Here is a 17,175-nt window from a genome sequence, read left to right as displayed (position 1 = left end):
GTTATAGAAAATCCTAAAATAAATTGTCTTGTCATCAGAGGAAGTCAACTGTCTATTTGATCAATGTGGTGCAAAATAAAAAACAAAAAACAAAGAAAAAAAACTGGCAAGTAATTACCCTGCACGTGTAAACGAAAGCAGGATATTGTAGTCGGTCGTCTTTGTGTGCTTGCAAAATTACTGGAGAACGGCTGAACGGATTTTCACCAAATCTAGCAGAAATACTCATTTGGTGAGTGAATCGAGCGCATTAAATTTTGGTTTGGTGAATCAAATGTTTTTTTTTTATTTATTACATATGCATAAATGATATACAGGGGAAATAACTCTTCATGTCATTTTGTTGAAATATGAATTCGTGTGAGATAATTAAATTAAATTTTATCTTAACCTTGTGTGCGGGTAGGGTATGCATCACCCCTCCGATGCCTTTTTTTTCCTTTTTTTTCTTTTACAACTGCATTCCCCAAAACATACTTTTATCCTTCTGCCATTATTATTAATACAAGGTTTTTTTTTATTTACTTGTTTCGGTTATTAGACTCTAGCCATCTTGGGGCACCGTCTTGAAGAATTTTTAGTCCAATGAATCGGCCCCAGTACTTATATTCTGTTAAGCTTGGGATTTTTTCTATCGGTCTCTTTTTTGCTGAACCAATGTGTTGCAGAGATGTAAACACACCAGCAATAGTTGTCAAGTGGTGGTGGGAGACAAACACAAACACACACACACACACACACACACACACACACACACACACACAAACACAAACACAAACACACACACACACACACACACACACACGCACATATATACGACGGGCTTCTTTCAGTTTTCGTCTACCAAATTTACTCAAAAGACTTTGGTCGGCCTGAGTAAAAGACACTTTCCCAATGTGCCACGCAGTGGGACTGAACTAGGAACCATGAGGTTGGGAAGCAAGCTTCTTCCCACACAATCACGCTTGCACGGAGAAAGCGCGCAGATCCACAGTTTCCGTGCCTTAAACATGATTCTCCCATCTAAGATTATAAAAATCTGAAAGAACTTAGAAGTTTAGTAGGTAGAGATTTGGGAAAGGATATTGGAAAGCACAATATGCTATGTAATTTTTTTTCCTTGTACAACCTTGACAGTAGGGAAGTGACTAGTCAGAATCAAACATTAAACTATCAAACAATAAGGCGCAGATATACTAACATTATTGCACGGAAAGAATATTAATGGCAGTTTCACAAGATTACATACTATTGGTGACCTGTTAGTAATGTTTTAAATAAAATAAGTAGAATGAAGTGAGTTAAGTTGATAATAAATTATGATTTGAGCTTATTATTCACTGAAATAACAAAATAAATTAATTGCTTAACATAACGAATAGGAGGATATTGGTTTTAAAAGAAGAAAACACACACACACACACATACTTTATAATTCAGTTTTGCTATAAAAGGACAAATAACCATTCATTAGAATTCAATATAATTGTTATCACTTGTCCACAAACTCCGATTGTGTAGTAGTGTGATGTCACAGTTATCCTTTCATCTGGACTCCCATATAAACAACGACAAAGTAGAGAGCAAACGAAATATCAAATAATGACGAGAACAAGAACTGCATTATCTGTCAGTCCGTCTGTCCGTCCGTCCGTCCGTCCGTCCATCCATCCATCCATCCGTTCATCCTTCCAAACAAGTTTGTGAAAAGCAAAATAAATATAATTCAGTTACTTTTTTGTAACTGGATTTACACAATTAAACACAAAGTTTTTGATATGCAAATAATTACGGAGGCTTTCGCATAAAATTTTTAAATATTTCAAATAAGATATTTCATTTTAAGCGAAATTATATTCTAGTTAATCGTTTTATTAAAAAATATTTTATTTCAAATAAAATATATTATTTGAAATCAGAGGAGCATTCTCCAGGACAATGTATTTGATTTGCTCAGAGCTATCAATAGGAAATGTAAAACGACATTCACTCAAGCGATCCGCTTGTAGGAAATTCAAATATTGAGTCTAAATTTAGATATCCATTTTAATTCTCACAGTATTTCATTGATATGAATATATCATTTGATAAATGTGACAAGTAAACTTCCCTTCAAAATTTTGTTTCAATATATAGAGGAAACACTTCCGCCGAGGTTAACTTCACCTTTCATCCTTTCGGGGTCAATAAAATAAGTACCAGTTGAACACTGGAGTCGATGTAATCGACTTACACACTCCCACCAAAATTGCTGGCCTTCTGCCATTATTTTAGACCCATATATAGAGGGAATTAACCACATGTATCCGAAGCTGGTCAGAGGGGTACCTTCTTACTTCTTCATTGCTGTAAAGGCAGTTAATTGTCGCATTTAATTGTCGCAACCTCATTGTATATATCGGTAGATAAATCACATGGACAAACCCAGTACATCAATGTAAACTGCTGCTGCTCTACATAACAGCGACTATCGTATTAACTTGCACATCTAAGATTAACTTATTTCATGGAAAGCTTTTGAATACTACCAGTAACCACAACGATAATGGTACCCCGAAGAATGTTCATGGGGTCTTTGATGCTATTCAGTAGTTACACATTCTTCTGAAACTGAAAATACTTCAGTAGTTATTCTGGCATTCAAATTTCTTGAATATTGTTTTCTTCCGTGTGTAAATCCAAACGTACTTTGTACACACATACTTCACATATATACTCATACAAACATATACATATTTACATACATACCCACAGACACAAACACAGACACAGACTCACTCAAACGCATACGCGCGCGCACGTACACACATACATTTGCAGTTACACAGTTTTGACTCTTTAAAAGATCATGCTTTTTTACTTTGAATAGCTTTTAGAAGAAAGTTGTTACTTACTAAAATGAAAGTTATGTTAATGTTTATATTGACATAAAATTTGCATAGCTCTGCCAATAATAAGAACATTACTGTTCACAGTACAAACTGAAAGTTTTGAAAGTCTGTCTTGTGATGAAATTGATTTGATTTTTAAAGTCTGTTTTAACTCTAGCTGAACGGCATTACAAAATTACACAAGACAGGAGACTTAAGCTAATTAGAGGAATTCCCTGAGTATTTCTTTTTCTATTCCATTAACATTTGAACTAAAACAATATAAATACAAACTTGATATATTTAGTTAAAACTTCGCATGTCATGAGTATACATTAGCCAACGCAGTACAAGTAATCTTCCGACAAGCCGAACCCGAGACATGGTTTTGTTTTTAAGTGAGGTTTATTGTATTTACGCTTATTAAAGAAGTAAATGTTATGTAGCCAAACCCCTCTCAAATTCCCCATCTCTTACTCAGTAATCTTACAACTACATGCACTCAGTCATCAAACGCTAAAACTTTTCCAGTTACTCTAGCCCAGGTGTTTCTCTCATCATTTCCAACAAGTGCTTCCATTCGCGCTAAATTTATTCAAATCCATGGATACATACAATAGCGCAGTATATCCCTCAAAAAAGTCATCTATTTTAATCCTGTCAAGTATCGACTGTCATAGATTTCAACTGAAGGAAACAGTTGTAAATAATAACCTCTTCTATTATATTCTTCCTTCATTAGCTTCTGTCAGCGTGATTCCTACAGACACAGTTGTACAGAAGGTATGTTTTCAACTCCCTCCATTAAGAATTTCAGCGAAAGAAATGTGATTGTCCTTAACATTAGCAAAGCCTTCCACTGTTCTTGGCTCAAGAATCTCCTTGCTAAGATGCGCACCGACAGCTTCCATGTCTCTCGTTTTTGGATCAAACGTTTTCCGTCAGAACATTCCTTGGTATTTTGAATACACGGAGATTACTCTGTATCACGTGTTATCGGTATACTTCGGGGTTAAATTACATCTTTAATGGCCTTCTTTCTCCACATTACTTGATGCTATTTCTAACAACACACTCTCCTGCGCAGATGTTCCTCAAATCAATCATCTTTAACTATCCACACATAGGCGTCATCTACCCTGAATCTCGATACCTTGACATCGCTTCCATGAATAGTGACTTTGAAATGATCCCTAATGAAATCATTTAGCCTTATTCAACGGCTCCAAAATACAATTACTTCTCATATCAATGAAACAATCACAAAACTACAACACCTTCAAATTCATTAGAAATATTACGTCGTATAATCCGATGATATTTAACGGTAACTATGTCTTTATAATCTACTAAAACTATTATCTAAAGGCGATACTTCCTCTTTAGGTCCAAAACCCCTTTCATTCCTGACTAATTGTTGATTCTACAAAACACAGAGCACTCAATTTTCTTGGACGATGTGCGCAACAACTACACATAAAAATATCCTAATATGCAATCATGAAAGGCAATTGCTCTGACCGGTAAAGATCAACTACAATCATTGGCACGTTGTTTCCTATCACCTATCCTACTGCAACTGTGAAATGTTTGCTCCTGGAAGTTGTGTACTACTTATGTCAAAGGTTACTCGGTGCAACAGTTTCTTATCATCACTTCATCCTTAAAGTTTTTGCTCAGGTTTTACCCAGAGCTGCAGTCCCGGAAATTCCTCACTTCATCCTCGAAATGAAAACTGAACATAACCGAACCATCCCTTGAGTGTGTGAGTTCTGCCAAAATCACATATGAAACCTTTCCACATCGAGCTAAATAATGGAAAATGCATTACCATTAAACATTCTTCGTTAGATGCGAGACATTTTGCCTATGTAAGAAGCAACTGTATTTCGAGGGCTCTTATAAGTATATTATAGAATAACTCAATAAATTTATTACATTTTCCCTATAAGTGAAGTTAAATTTCTTGGTCTTTTGTTTTGCTCCATTCCAATAATTGCGATATTTCAAAAAAGTCATGCAAACATTCCTAATCATGAATAAAAATAATTCACTGAAACTTATCATCCATCGCTTTAAGATATTTTAGTGGAATGCTACGTTAATATCATGGACAATATTATAAAAAAATTCATCGTTACAAATATTATTCACACATACACACACACACACACACACACACACACACACACACACACACACACACACACACACACACACACACACGTCTGCAAATGTCAGAGCTTTTATATAGTTACTCGACTTGCATGATACAGCAGTCAAGTCTCTTTCAAATCAACTAAGATTACACGTCATAAATATGAAAACAGAACCTTAACTAGAACGTTGTTTGTAGAAAAGTCATTTAAGTAAAATCAAATGAAATAGAATATTGTTTTTAAATAAACTTTTTTCGATAAACAATATTAAAAAATTATTTATAAACTTTCGTTGAGAAAGTTGCTCTCAATTTTAACAATCTTAATAAGCGCTTAACTATAACATATTTTTCTGAAAATGAAAACAGAGATAAAGTTAATAAGTTTTCAAAAATTCTGTATTTAAACTGAAAATATTTTATATTAAAATTAGTATTTTAAACAAACATACATTTTAAATTTTAAATTTCATCATCATTCCGTAAGTAAAGCGCGAGTTCGAAGTAGTATTATTTGAAATGGGGCAAAATAGGCACCAGAGAGTAAGAGGCGAATTTTTCAAAGCTATGACTGCAACACAGTTTTCATTCAAAATATTTAAATGCCATAATAGGCCAGATATAACAACTTAGGAGGACCAAAAGAAAAGTAATTTCATCTAACAAGGTTCTGAGATCGATTCCTGCCATTGTTAACGTTTGTCTTTGTCTCTCCGGGGTTGGAAAAATATTCACTTGCAATGTGGTCGTTTCTTACATCATGGTAAGGCTATAGATTTTATAAAGAAAGGTTGTAGTCAATTCGATCAACTTTTACTATATTATTAACCTACTTCGTCGACCTCAAATCATATTTGTAAGACAACGAAGCATCTGCCTATTTTACAATGCTACACCATTACATATAGTGAGTTGTAGTAATTACAGTGCATCGTTGACAGAATGTGACCCACTATCCTCACAGAGAGCTTATCCAATACCATCAGGTCAATTTTCTAAGAACTAGAAGAAGACATGAAGTAATGATCAAGTCAATACGAATTTCTGCCTTACTCTTATGAATCTAGTTTGGTAAAAAATCTAATAAACTGTTTAAATTATTTCATCTTGAGCTAAATATTACATCACTTTCTATGTTTATATTAGCATGTGCCTAATCAATAGAGTGTACGCCTGGGAGGTGTTAATTACTTTAAAAATGAGTTGAAATTGGGTTGGTAGCCATGTTATTTTTTCAGCCGTTTTTCTTGTTTATCTACACACATTGTATAACCAAGATGAATATGAAGTACATCAACCTCTTTTCGCAGAATCTGTATAAGGCATGGACACTGATACTTCTGCTCGAACAAACATGTAATAATAATAACACTGATAATAATAATAATAATAATAATAATAATAATAATAATAATAATAATAATAATAATAAGAAGAAGAAGAAGAAGAAGAAGAAGAAGAAGAAGAAGAAGAAGAAGAAGAAGAAGAAAATCGGGGATGTTTAACATGTGCGAGCGATAAAACGCTTCTCCAAAATCTACCCAAAAACATCGGGAATAAAGACAACAAATGGAGCCTAAAATAACTGGCAAAGTGTTGGACTATATCCGAGTAAGTAATGCTAACTAAAATGTATTTTTATATTCCGAATGAAATAATGTATTTTAACTGAATATCTTCTCCTTCACTCGCACAACACGTGTAAACACGCTCGCCACACTGACCAAGTGTTGAACAATACCCGAGTAAGTAATACTCATTAAAAGTGTTGGACTATATCCGAGTAAGTAATACTCATTAAAATTTATTTCTATTTTCCAAATGAAATGATGTATTTTAACTGTGTATCATCTCCAAGACTCGCACAACACGTATAAACACGCTCACCACATTACGATCCAATCAACATCAGACCATTTCCGTCTCCAACCACCATGCACAAAAAAAATGAAAAATAAATTAAGCAATACCCGTTTTATTCAGCCCAAGGAAAACAAACAGGAAGTACGTATTTTAAACTTGTTATTACAACAACAACAACAACAACAATGATCTATCATCACTTGTATGTGGATGATCTCAATTTCTATGCTGCAAATGATAAACAACTAGAAACATTACTAATGAAAGTGTATAGATTTACCAAAGAAATACGAAATTAGGCTAAGAAAAATGTGCCAAAGCAATCTTGAAAAGAAGAAAATTAGTTAAGAAAAGCAATATCGCACGAGATACAGAAAATGAAATAAGAGAACTAGACCAAAATCTAGATATGCATATACTTAGAAATCAATGAACTAGATACGTTACAATACCCACAAATGGAAGAGAATATAAGGAACGGATATTATAGCCGAGTTAGATTAGTACTTAAAATTGAGCTTAACGCGAAAAATAAGATAATAGGCATCAATACTTTAGCTGTCCCAGTTATAAGTTATAGTTCCAATATTTTTAATTGGAAACAAGAAAAATAACAACGGAATTTTGTATACACAACGGAAAATCTGACGTACCACTTACCCGAGGTGCCACTAATTCCGGAACAATGTGGTTGGGAAGCAAGCTTCTAACCGCACAGCCACGCCTAAAATAAAATGTAAGTAACTGTAGAATATGTGGTAATGGGGGAATTTGAACTCAGAACATAAACACTAACGAAATGCAGTTAAGTATTTTGTACACCGTTCTAAAGATTCTGCCAGCTACTATCTTACTACTACTACTACTACTACTACTACTACTACTACTACTACTACTACTACTACTACTACAAATGATAATAATGATAGAAATGATTTCAAATTTTGGCACAATTCCAGCAATTTCAAGTAAAGGGCGCAAGTCATTACATTGACCCCAGTGCTCAACTGGCACTTATTTTATAAATCTTGGAAAGATGAAAGGTGAAGCCGACCCCAGCAGAATTTGAATTCAGAGCGTAAAGACGGACGAAATACTGTTAAGCATTTTTCCCGGATTGCTAACAATTCTGCTAGCTCACCGCCTTAATAATAATAAGGATGATGACAATAATAATAACAATAATAATAATAATAATAATAATAATAATAATAATAATAATAATAATAATAATTATAAAAGCATCACAACAAACCACAGCACATACCCAAGGCACAGAGAGCTGCGTTCGGTAGTGCAGTGAAATCATGGGATAAAAATAAGATGGCTGAATAATAATAATAATAATAATAATAATAATAATAATAATAATAATAATAATAATAATACCTAAGACACCCTATGAAAATGGCAGACAGTGCTACAGCTCCAAACAAAAGAGGGACTCATAAAAACCAAAGCTATCTCCATTAGAAGGGGTATATTCCAGGGAGACACGCTCTCTCCACTCCTTTTCTGCTTGGCACTGACATCTTTATCTGACATGCGAAACAGAACTAGATCCGGATACAACTGTTACGGCAAAACAATCAGCCACCTAAAACTCTACAAATGATAAACAGCTGCTACGGACAGTACATGGATTTACCAAAGAAATAAATATGAAATTTGACTTAGAAAAATGTGCCAAAGGAACCTTGAAAAGAGGAAAACTAGTTAAGAGTAGCAACATCACACTAGATAAAGCAAATGAAATAAGAGAATTAGACCAAAGCCAGACATACAAATATTTAGGAATCAATGAACTAGATAGGATACAACACACACAAGTGAAAGAGAAAAAAAAAGAATACTATATACTGAAAACAAAGCTCAATGCGAAAAGCAAGTTAATAGGCATCAGTACTCTAGCCTACAATATCCTCAACTGGACATCAAATGAGCTAACCAAAATAGACAGGAAAACAAGGAAAATAATCACAGGATTTAAGATGCACTACCCAAATTTGACATAGAAAGTTTATATATACAACGTATAGAAGGTGGTAGAGGACTTATACAGCTAGAAAACTATTACAAAATAACCACCATAGGACTACAAAAATACCTACTTCAGAAGCAAGGAAAACTAATACAAATTGTTACAAAACACGAACAAAACCAAAAGTTGTTTTCAGTCTTTAAGGAAGCTGACAAATACAAACAAGAAGACATACTACCTAACAACTATGAAGGAGAAGAAACAACAAAAGCTGTAAAACAAATGAAATCCAAGCTAAAAGTAGAACAGCAACGAACCACGATAAAACGATGGCAAGAAAAGCCCCTTCATGGCAAATACTGGGCTAAACTAAATCCCAGCAATGGCTGAGAAGCTCAGGACTCAAAGCAGAGACTGAAGGGTTTTTAATTCCAGCAGAAGACCAAAGCCTCCCCACCAGAAATTACCAAAAACATATAATGAAAAGAAACATAACAAGTAACTGCAGAATATGTGATGGACAAGAAACAATAAATCATATTGTCTCTGGCTGCCCAGTCCTGGCTAAGAAGGAATATATTCACCGACACGACAGAGTTGGGACCTACATTCACTGGAAGCTATGCCAACACTATGGAATAACAACAGAAAAAAGATGGTATAAGCACACACCAGAAAAGGTCAGAGAAAATGAGAAAATAACGATATTATGGGATATGCTAATACAGAGAAATTAAGGCCAATAGGCCAGATATAGTTGTCAGAGATCATGAAGAAAAAAATGCTTCCTAATTGATATATCAATACCAACAGATAACAACGTTTCTCTAAAATAAATGGAGAAACTTTCAAAATACAAAGACCTGGAAATAGAGGTAATTCGAATGTGAAGTCTAAAAACAGAAACAATTCCTATCATAGTAGGTGCCTTAGGTATAATAAAAAAAATATTCAGACAAATACATAACAAAAACACCAGGACTTACAAATATATATAACATACAGAAAATTGCACTACTGGGCACTGCACACATCCTACGCAAAACACTTTCAATACAGTAACCATAAGAGCATCACAGCAAACCACAGCACATACCCAAGGCACACAGAGCTGTGCTCGATAGTGCCGTGAAAGCACATTATAAAAATAAGACTACTGAATAATAATAATAATAATAATAATAATACAGCTGCAAAAGATCAAGCATTAAGGACTAATTGGATAAAAGCCAAGATAGACAAAAACTAAGTAGATTCCCAATGTAGGTTATGCAAATCAAAAGAGGAAAGCCTTATTCAAATAGATAATTGACTTTACAGTCCCAAATGATGAAAAAAAAATCAATATGAGAGGTATAGAAAAATATCAAAGTACCAGGACCTAGCCACTGAATTACAGAGACTATGGAAAGTGCGGGTAAAATGCATCGCAGTAGTTATAGGTGCATTAGGAACTATCGCTAAAGATTTGAAGAGATGGTTAGAGGAACTAGGCAGAAAACCCAGTTTAGTACAGCTCCAGTAAACAGTGTTATTAGGGAGAGCTAGGATACTTAGGAGGGTTCTTGGCATCAAAGGTTACTTATTGTAGCCCGATGTTAGAATTTTTTTCTTTTCCAAGAGTTTGATCTGTTGTGTGTATACGAAAATAATAATAAATACCTTACAAAACAAGTATAAAAATTTAATCATGCGAAACAGGAATGTGATTCATATACGCATGGCGATGAATAACAAAATTTAGTATTCTTCGGTCAAACAGCATCATCAATAATGAAAATATGTAAATATGCCAAAATGATCTTTTACATTTCAGTACCAGCTTTTTTATTTATATTTGACAAAATGAACATTTTGCGTACATTGTACGAAAGCGCAGACTGAGGTAAGGCATTCTCGCTTTCCTCAAGAAAAGAGAAATATATACAGTGAGGAATCTGAATTGGGTTGAAAAGTCTTTTCCCTTCAATATTACTTTCAAAGTAGTTTGGCACATTGTAATGATACTCAAGAAATATATAAATTACTGAAGTTTTGCGACGGTTATAAAATGATTATGGAATCAAAAGCAAAAGATGAATAATGGAAATGTTTGGGACGCATTGGATATTGTCCTTTTCCCTTCATTTGTGTGTGTGTGTGTGTGTGTGTGTGTGTGTGTGTGTGTGTGTGCAATAATGAAATTCATAAAACATTTAATAACCGATTTGTAAAGGTTCCAGTTGACTACGCACAAGGTTTTGAACTTTTAAGGCAACCGGGGATGGATGTTGATGATGAACATGCCTTTCCGAATGCCATTAACGACGCATTGCAATAGAAACTCACAGGCGAATTTGATTTGAAAGATAAATGGGAACAATTACACTTATTGCTTATTGCTAAGGGCATAATCAATATCATTGAAGTGAAACACTTACAATCAGAGGTTGACACTGTCTTACAGATGCGTTCTGTCGAGCGTATACTTTTTCCTTAAGAGCACTCACATTGCAACTGAATAATATTCATTAAACATTTTTGATATGTCTGATGTACTGTATGATATATTTGAGTGTTCTGTTTGTCAAAACACTTAATGCGCAATTTCCAGCCCTCCTAGTGACAAGTATGTACCACAAAATAGTAAAAAACTTATCATGTTAATGAGTATAACGTCGGATTAGTCCAAATAAACCCGTAAGAGAAAAAAGATAGCCTATGGATAAGGTGTTAGGTCAGTATTCTTTTCCTGCAAAACCTGCAGAACTGCAAGAAGATAGGTTAAGGATGTATGTTGCTAGACGTTTAGCGAATCGGATATGATATAAAACTTGAATTTTAAAAAAGGCTTTCAGTGAGCAGATTCTGCAACATATTTTTGATTCCCAGTCGTAGCAACTTCAACTTATTTCACTCAGAACATTAACCCTTTTTGGAAAAGCATGAACACAATGCCTTTTTTTGTTTCCCATCATCTAACATCTCAGAAAATTTGGAAAAAGTAAAAAGAATTTACACTTGTGCAGCTTACCTGGAATACTATGAAAACATGCCATAAAATTGTTGTATTAATGAAGTAGAGCAAACTTCGAGCAGATTGACATTTAGGAAAATATGCTATTGTTTCTGATTTATATCTTATCTCTCTCTCTCTCCCCTCTCTCTCTCCCCTCTCTCTCTCCCCTCTCTCTCTCCCCTCTCTCTCTCTCCCCTCTCTCTCTCCCCACTCTCTCTCTCCCCTCTCTCTCTCCCCTCTCTCTCTCTCCCCCCTCTCTCTATGTATATATATATACATAGAGAAAACTGATTATAGTGGCGACTCCATAAATTCCTTGGGATATCTGAAGAAGGAATTTTATATTCCGAAATATCATATCAGACTATGGATGATTAAATTACAACAGTTATTATAGCCATTTGTTGTTATTATAATGCAGTGTTGTGCCATTCAAAGTACTTTATTCTTTACAAACAATACACAATACTTCAAGCGAACTCCAATGCTCTCCTATATATGATTGTTATGTTTACATGTGTTTCTTTACAATTGTGCGTATACTTGGCGAAAAATGAATCATCAGTAAATAGATATTTGGGGATTTTGTCATTAGGATTTACCAACAGATATCATTAATTATTAAATTTAACTATTAATACTATTTAAAGTCATATTTCATTCACAAAATATAATTTTAAATGAACAAATATTTACTTCTTATTTTTCCTTCCTTTTTTTTGTCCATGTTATTAGTAGTTTATAGAACATTTGAAGTTTCACACATGCTTCTCTACACCTATTATTATTTAGATCCTGAGTCAACCAAAGTTTATATATTTCTGCTGACCGTTCGAGATATCGGTTGGAATTCATTAGCAGCTGCATTTTGTGAAACATCCATTTTACTGTTGGAGCAAGTCACTTTAGGAAAAGATGTGTTAGAGCCACAAGAAAGTTTCTGCATTGCTTCACGAACAGAGCTTATATCTGTATAGAAGGTAGACGTCCGCTGAGTTTGTCGTCTTGACATACAGTACTTCATTCTACCCATACCAACTCCATTTTTAATCCGTTTCATTTTCCTGTTGTATAAAATAAAAAAAGAATAGATATATAATACACAGATTTTGATTTTATAGAAATGCAAATATAATTGTAGGTTTTTTTTTGAGAAAGAAACATGACAAAGACTCGATTTTGTAGATTGAGTTATTGAAAGTGTTTTAGCCGGTGTAGCTAGATCTGGTTTAATTAGTTTCTACTGATAGCAGTTCAATAGCAATTGTAACGAAGACATAATCCAAAAAAGACAAAACAAAAAAAAACCAACAATACGATTTCAAATTCTAGTATCAAAGAAGCCTATAGCTAAGGTAGAATAATAGTAAAGATATGTTATTCGTATTTAACCAGAGATAATTGTGAATAGCAGAATCCACAAGTCAAGCCGTGCGCTGAAGGAACAAATCTTATGAGCAACGATGCTGACTGGTAGATTTGAATTGCTTAGTCGATCTAGTTCAATGAACTGCTGAATTGAGTGGTTCACTACATCAAATGAGTACATGAGCAAAGAAACAACATATATTTTCTGAATGTTTGTGATTTGTACCGTAGAGCTCAACTCTTCCTGTAAGTGAATCATTAATAATGTTATAAATTAGATAATGTAAAAATTAACAATATTGATTCATTTTTGATTTGGTACAATTCTAAGCCTATATTTTCAGGACAATGGTTGTGAGGTTAAGAAGTTCATTTCGTAACTCCGGCGTTTCTGGATCGATCCAACCACACGGCATCTTAGGCAAGTATCTTATTCCATAGCCTCGGATCGTGCAAAACTCTGGAGAGAAATTTGCGGAAACAGTTAGTCCTTAAGGATCTTTAATGAACTCTGTTCTGTAGGAAATGCAATCGGGTCAGATATCTGGTCCGAGGACAAATTTTGTCCCTTCCTTCTACTAGTTTAGATGGCTCTGAAAAGGATCATTACTGCTATTCTTCCTCCTATATCTAAGTCATTAAATAAACTGAGAAACTGATCCATTCGAATTAGTCGCTAAGCGAAGTGGAAAAGCTTCAAGTATGTATAAAAAGACCACTGACTCACCAGCATCTTGCTTTTTAATGTACACACTTAACGCCAAATATTAAGTAGAAAGAAGATCAACGTTGTAAAGAGAAGGATGTAGTCGTTTGAATAAATCTTGCGTCATTTATAGGTATTTATCGACAACTAAAGAAGTGGATAAGTCGAACACTACAGAACATTCACTCCCACCATACTTAATTCTTAAAGGGATTAAAGTCCGATACTTTATCATTTCTGCCGAATTCAAATATACAACTGGGAGCACTGAAGATATATTTTTAGATAATAACATAGTGGAATTTACCTCAGGCTCTTACAAATTCGTGTTGTAAAAATCCCATATATAATAGGATTTGCTGCACTGTTTAGTGGAGCTAAACTTTGTACAAATGTAGCAACAGCGACATTTTCTTCCAGGAGGTCGTATACTTGCAATAAGTCGTAGATCATGTAGGGGCTCCAACACAGAATGAAAACTAAAAAGAAAAATAAGAAAAAATAGATCAGGTAAGCAATATGTATTTTTCGATGCATTCTGATTTGTTTTTGTGTAATGGATAATAGTGATATATAAGTTGGTTAATCGTTCCTCAGTTTCTACTAGGATTTAATTTATCATATGGAAACAAATGAAGGACAAACTTAAATCTGACAGAGATTGAATTCACAGTTATTAAGCAGCGAACTAGATAGCGGATAAACAGTTTTTTACCTCCATATACATATATCTCCTTTTCACCGTTCCTTCTCTCTCTCACTCTTCCTCCTTCACTTTTTACGTAATGAATTTGCCTACCATATATACTATTCTACTTTGCATAAAACTTTAGCTATATTGGTAATTCTGGCTCTCATTTTTTTATTCTAGTATGTCAATATTTTAGTAAAATGATGGTACCTTTTTTTAATTATAATGTTACTCTGTAAATTGAAATCAAATAATTGTTAATATTCAAATTTTATCCTTAGCTGCAATATCTTAAATAAAAATTTTCTTGTTCCGTACTTTACCAGATGTAACAAGTTGTCCTGAACTTTTCCAAGTGTAATTACTTGTCCTGTAATTTTCCAGGCTTATAATCTGAAGAATATTATTTCTCTTGCTCGCATTTTCCCCTGTAATCCATGTTTTTTCCAGGCTTTGCTATTATGATAATTAATAATGTGTCAAATGTGTCAATTAGTGGTGTCGTTGATAATTTTTTCCTTACCTCAATGATGTCGGTGATATATTAAAAGTGACCTTATAAAATTATATTCATAAAAAAGTATAGAACTATATTATCACCCTCAAATTTGAGAAACAAACATTCATAACGTTTTTTCTTTTAAAACTTCATTGCATGAGATTGATACCATGAAATTCCTCGAATTGAGCTCTATCATTTAAGCTAAATTAAAATATAGTTTGTTTTAAAAATAAAGAAGTTAATTATAATTGAACCCAATTTTTTTGCCTTATATTATTTTCGTGATATTTTACCTCATAACTTTTTTTATACAAATTTTTGTTGCATGAGAACAAAACTATGAAATTCTTTATGCTTTCTTCTATCATTAAAGTTAAGATAAACAATTTTTGTTTTTTAAATTAAAAAGTTATTTAGATGTAAACTTGATTGGTGGCATGACTTACTCTCCTATAACGTTGCTACACATTTTGATGTAAACTTTTTTCTGCTGGATCAAATCTCAATTTTTTATGCCAAAATGTAGCTGGGGATCAGTTCTCTTCAAAAAATGTTAACAGTTTTCAATTTGGTTAAGAACTGAATTAGTGGCAAGATCTGAAGGATGCTGCGTGTGAGTAAATTGCGGCCTTAAGAATATTATTTAACTGCTACCGTAGCTGAATGATATGTATGTATGTATGTATGTATGTATGTATGTATGTATGTATGTATGTATATATATATATATATATATATATATATATATATATATATATATATATATATATATATATATATATATAATGAGCAACATGATATCCAGAGGTAATGCAGTACCATCGTTTCAAGCGACTCCACTAATTGAAGAATACAACCATTACATCAATTTAAATGCAGAGCAATACTCAGCTGCATAAATACAGAGAATTAAATTAAGCTAAAACAAATGAACACATTAGTATAATTTTACCTAAAACCTCCAAGAAGGTAAGGATATAGACAAAGGTCATACTGTCTTTAGTTCAGCTTAGAAGCGACTAAGGTATCAGGAAGAAAGACTTATAAGAGATCTAGCATGTTACTGTTTTTTGGGGGTCAGTTTTAATTTATAGTTTTGTTTATCAAATCTTTGTATATCAAAATTTAATGCCAAGGAACAAGGAGCAGTGTCTGTTTGGAAAGGGGCTGAGGGAGTCGACAGAAATCACAGTGAGTATAGTCATAAAACTATCAAGATTAAATGGGTGGGTGAAAGGTATTACAAGTCTAACAGTTGTTTCTGGGGGCTCGGTGATCCATAAGAATGTTGCTAGATTTAGTTCATCACGATATGCGGCTGTATGGATGCAATTAACATTGGATAATCCATTATTATGGATCACTGAGCTCCCAGAAACAGCTGTCGGACTTATAACATACATTCATACATATTAAGGCGGGAAGCTGGCAGAATCGTTAGCATGCCGGGCGAAATGCTTAGCGGTATTCTGTCTGCTGTTATGTTCTGAGTTCAAATTCCGCCGAGGTCGACTTTGCCTTTCATCCTATCTGGATCGATTAAATAAGTACTAGTTACGCATTGGGGGTCGAGGTAATCGACTTGATCCCTTTGTTTTTGTTTGTCCCTTCTATGTTGAGCCCCCTGTGGGCAATATAAGAAATATTATATATATATATCTATATATATAAAAATGAGAATGTGTGTCTGTCTGTCTGTCTGTCTGTCTGTGTGAATCCCTAAAACTCGAGAACTACACAACCAATTTCATTCAAAATTTACAGATGCCTTACTTAGGGTTCCAGTTGTGTTTTAGTCAAAAAACATTTTATCTTCTTTCAGAGTTCGAGCCCACAGCAACATAATATCTCCTCCACTATTTAAGTATTACGTGTCAAAAGTGAAACAAAAACACTCATGTCAAATACTTTCACTTTAAAAATGAAACTATTCTACTAACTGAAACAATCACATTTCGATACTGTAATGACAGATACTTTCAGAGAGAGAGAGAAAGAGAGAAAGAGAGAAAGAGAGAAAGAGAGAAAGAGAGAGAGA

The 17,175-nt window shown here is 33.8% G+C and overlaps 1 protein-coding gene across 3 annotated transcripts in view; it reads right to left on the bottom strand.

Moving 5' to 3' along the window:
- LOC106868179 (cardioacceleratory peptide receptor) overlaps positions 1-17,175 on the bottom strand; it is an 82,792-nt gene that overhangs the window by 7,644 nt on the left and 57,973 nt on the right. The window contains exons 11-13 of one of the 3 annotated variants that reach the window (XR_008267189.2): positions 14,252-14,423; positions 12,567-12,934; positions 7,552-7,615 (exon numbers count right to left, since the gene is read on the bottom strand). Coding sequence is in view for 1 of the 3 variants with exons in the window: in XM_052978516.2 (XP_052834476.1) it covers positions 12,682-12,934; positions 14,252-14,423 (425 nt within the window). In the remaining 2 variants the exon portion in view is untranslated. Of the gene's footprint in view, positions 1-7,551; positions 7,616-12,296; positions 12,935-14,251; positions 14,424-17,175 lie in introns of those variants that run through there. The other 2 variants (XR_008267191.2, XM_052978516.2) reach the window with 2 other exon arrangements.

Source organism: Octopus bimaculoides, chromosome 2 (assembly GCF_046866305.1).
Source record: "Octopus bimaculoides isolate indiv1 chromosome 2, ASM4686630v1, whole genome shotgun sequence".
NCBI classification, from domain to species: Eukaryota; Metazoa; Mollusca; class Cephalopoda; order Octopoda; family Octopodidae; genus Octopus; species Octopus bimaculoides.
Note: the sequence above shows the minus strand (reverse complement) of the source record. Positions and strands in the feature narration are given on the sequence as shown.